Below are 3,800 nucleotides of genomic sequence, written 5' to 3' on the forward strand. Positions count from 1 at the left end.
GATAAGGATCCAAGCTTTTGGAAGTCGGTTCTTTGGTCAGATGAAACTAAGATGGAACTTTTCGGGCACAGGGATGATGCTTTGTTTGGAGGAAGAAGCATCAAGGGTTTAATCCCAAAAACACCATCCCAACCGTCAAGCATGGTGGTGGGAACATTAATCTTTGGAGTTGTTTCTCTGCCAGAGGACCAGGCAACATCGTTAAAGTCAATGGAATCATGAATAAGGAGCAATATGTTGAAATTCTGGAGAAAAACGTCATGCATTCTGCAGAATCACTTGGCCTCGGGCAAAATTGGATGTACCAGCAGGACAATGATCCGAAACATACCGCAAAAATAGTGAAGAAATGGTTTCAGGACAATAATCTTAATGTTTTGGACTGGCCAAGTCAGAGCCCAGATTTGAACCCTATCGAGAATATTTGGGGAGAGCTCAAGAAGAACGTCAGTGCTAGGAATCCTTCCAGCCTCAAAGAGCTTGAGGCAATTGCTAAGGAAGAATGGGCTAAAATTCCAGTGGAGACCTGCAAAAACCTATGTGTAAATTACAGAAGGCGCCTGGAAGCATTGATTCGAAAAAAGGCTATGCAATTGACTATTGACTGTGGGGTATGGATATTTTTGGACTGGCCTGTTTTTGTACAGTTGATAAATAAACAAAAGGTAGTCATGTAATACATGAAATAAATCTGCTGCAGATTTTTGTGACCATCTGTTTAACCAATCATAACAACTGAAATGAAATTCTGTTCTCTCTTTGTGAAATATTTGCAATTAATAAAGAAATATGTCAGGGTATGAATAATTTCGGCCTTAACTGTATATATGTATGTATTTACCTAGTTGTATTTTACGGCAAGGGAAGCCATGCTCGTGGTGTCCCTACTTCATATCTCATTATATCGAGTCTATTATTTAATACATGTATTGTTTTTGCACACACCACTTTCTCATCTAACTTGTTCCAAATGTCTATTACTCTGTGAGGAAAGCTGTTCTTTTTCATATCTCTTCTAAAGGTGTCTTTCTTGATTTTCTTTCCGTGTCCTCTTGTATTGAAGAACAAAATATAATTTTAGGAAGAGATACCGGACAGAATGTCAATGAAGGCCAAAATATCAAGATAGGATGTAATGACAGTGGAAGACAAAAGATCACGATGGGATGTAATTATAATGGAGGAAAAAATATCACGGTAGGATATAATGTCACTGGAGGACAAAATATAATTTTAGAAAGGGATGCCGGACATAATGTCACTGAACGACGGGAGGCCGGCGTGAATCACGGTGACGTAGGGGGACAAAATGTACAAAAGAGATCGGATGACCGTAATCGACCAGATGTCCGTGATGGGGGAAATGTTAATTTTGATAGGAGAAATGTTAATGAGGCATTAAATGTCAATGAAGGACCAAATAATAATAATATAGAGCAAGGCATAAATAAAAAACAAAATGATAATATAAGACATGATATTGAAACTCAAAATGTGTCAAAAAGAAATAATCAGGAGTTTCTTAAAACTATGTACTTTAATGCTCGTAGTATTAGGAACAAATTTCAAGAAATACAGGCGTATGTCAAAAGCGAAAATCTCGATATGATAGGAATAACTGAGACATGGTTAAATGGTACAGAGTTCGAAGCTGAATTTAATATTGCGGGATTTAAACACTTTCATCAGGATAGAAACCACAAGAAAGGTGGGGGTGTTCTATTGTACGTTAAAAACAATGTTCATGCTTGTGTTTTAGAGAAAGTGAAACAGGATGCATATGACAGTTTGTGGGTTGAGTTAACCCAAACAAATGGACAAAAAATGAATATAGGTGTAATATATAGGCCAAAGACATTATCATTAGCAGACGACAAACTGTTATTTCAAGAACTGTCTAGTTTCTGCAACCGGGATTTATTGATAATGGGTGATTTCAATTTTACTGACATTGATTGGATGACCCTTGAACATGGCCATATAGGTAGTCGCTTGATTGATTTTCTTGGTGACAATTACTTAATTCAGCATGTAAAAGAGCCCACAAGATATGGAAACTTACTCGATTTATTGATCACTAGCCGCGAAAGCATGGCAACTGATGTAGAAGTCGGTGAATCTGTTGCAAATAGCGATCACAACTTAGTCAGATTCAAACTCCTAAACAATTTTAGAATAGATACTTGTGCTTCTAAAATACCCGATTTCAGTAAAGCTCAGTTCATAGAACTACGTCAGGAGCTTCAGCTTACAGATTGGGAGGACAAATTAAACGAAAGGCCTGTAGATCAGATGTGGGAAATATTTCAAAATACGCTCACTAAGATGATTCAAACTTACATTCCTTTTAAGGACAGACGTCCCCCAAATCAGGCTCGCCCAAAGTGGCTCGACAAAGAAACTGAAAAAAGTATTGCTAAAAAGAGACAGGCTTATAAGAAATATAAGTGCTCGGGTGCATCTAATGACTATGAAAGTTATGTATCAATACAGAGAGATTTAAAAAAGACAATAAGAAAAAGAAAACGACAATACGAAATGAACATCGCTGAGAAATCCAAAGAGAATCCCAAAGAATTCTATAGTTACATTAGAGATAAAAAGGTTGTTAGGAATCACATTGGTCCACTATTATCTGCTGACGGTCAACTTGAATATTCAAATGAAGGAATGTGTAATCTCTTAAACAATTATTTTAGCTCGGTATTCGTAAACGAAACACCTCAAAGTGAATTCCAAACTGAAACCTGTGAAAAGTCTAGGGTAAACCTACTCACTACGGTAAATATAACAAAAGAAACAATTAAAAGGTGTATAGACAAACTCAAAGTTAATAAAACACCAGGGCCTGACGGTTGACATCCAAGAATCTTAAAGGAAATGAAAAATGAGATTGTTGTTCCATTAGAAATTATTTTCAAGAAATCCATCATATCCGGAGATGTCCCAAGAGAATGGAAGCTAGCTAACGTTACTCCCATATTCAAAAAAGGTGACAAAAAGAAACCAAATAACTATAGGCCTATTAGTTTGACTTCGATCGTAGGAAAAATAATGGAAACTATCATCAGAGATGCTATCGAATATCATTTAGAAAGTAACCGTTTGATAAATGATAGCCAACATGGTTTCAGACGGAAACGTTCTTGCGTGACTAACTTACTCGAATTCTACAACACAGTTGTCTCGAATTATGACAAAAGAAACAATATAGATTTAATATATCTAGACTTTGCAAAAGCTTTTGATACCGTCCCACACGAAAGACTACTTACTAAATTAGCTTTGCATGGAATAAGTGGTAGCCTATTAGGTTGGACTAGTAATTGGTTGAAAGGTCGAAAACAGAGAGTTGTTTTAAATGGAAAAACTTCTGGATGGAAAAGTGTTGCAAGTGGAGTTCCTCAGGGTTCCGTTCTTGGGCCACTTCTATTCATAGTATATATAAATGATATAGACCATGGACTAAAATCTACTGTTTCCAAATTTGCTGATGATACAAAACTGTGCGGAGTGGCAAATGATCACTCAAACCAATTAGATATTCAAGAAGATTTAGATAAATTACAGCAATGGTCTGAAAAGTGGCTAATGAAATTTAACACAAGTAAATGCAAGGTAATGCACATAGGTAAAAATAACAGCAAGTACGATTACAAGTTATTTGGAAATTCGTTAACAAAAGTGGATAGTGAAAAAGATCTCGGCGTAATTATCAGTAACGACCTCAAATCATCCAAGCAGTGTATTTCAGCCTCTGAGAAAGCAAATAAGATTCTGGGATTGATTGCGCGATCTTT

At 36.4% G+C, this 3,800-nt stretch overlaps 1 protein-coding gene across 1 annotated transcript in view; it reads left to right on the forward strand.

The window, feature by feature from the left end:
- The window catches only part of LOC143039638 (uncharacterized), a 635-nt gene extending 413 nt beyond the window's left edge, over window positions 1-222 (forward strand). Inside the window, exon 2 of the mRNA XM_076209907.1 lies at window positions 1-222. This exon is cut by the window's left edge and continues 171 nt beyond it. Coding sequence (XP_076066022.1) covers window positions 1-222 — 222 coding nt within the window.
- The last annotated feature ends 3,578 nt before the right edge of the window (window positions 223-3,800 follow it).

This window comes from Oratosquilla oratoria, chromosome 26 (assembly GCF_046742065.1).
Source record: "Oratosquilla oratoria isolate Oo_2021 chromosome 26, ASM4674206v1, whole genome shotgun sequence".
In the NCBI taxonomy this organism is placed as follows: Eukaryota; Metazoa; Arthropoda; class Malacostraca; order Stomatopoda; family Squillidae; genus Oratosquilla; species Oratosquilla oratoria.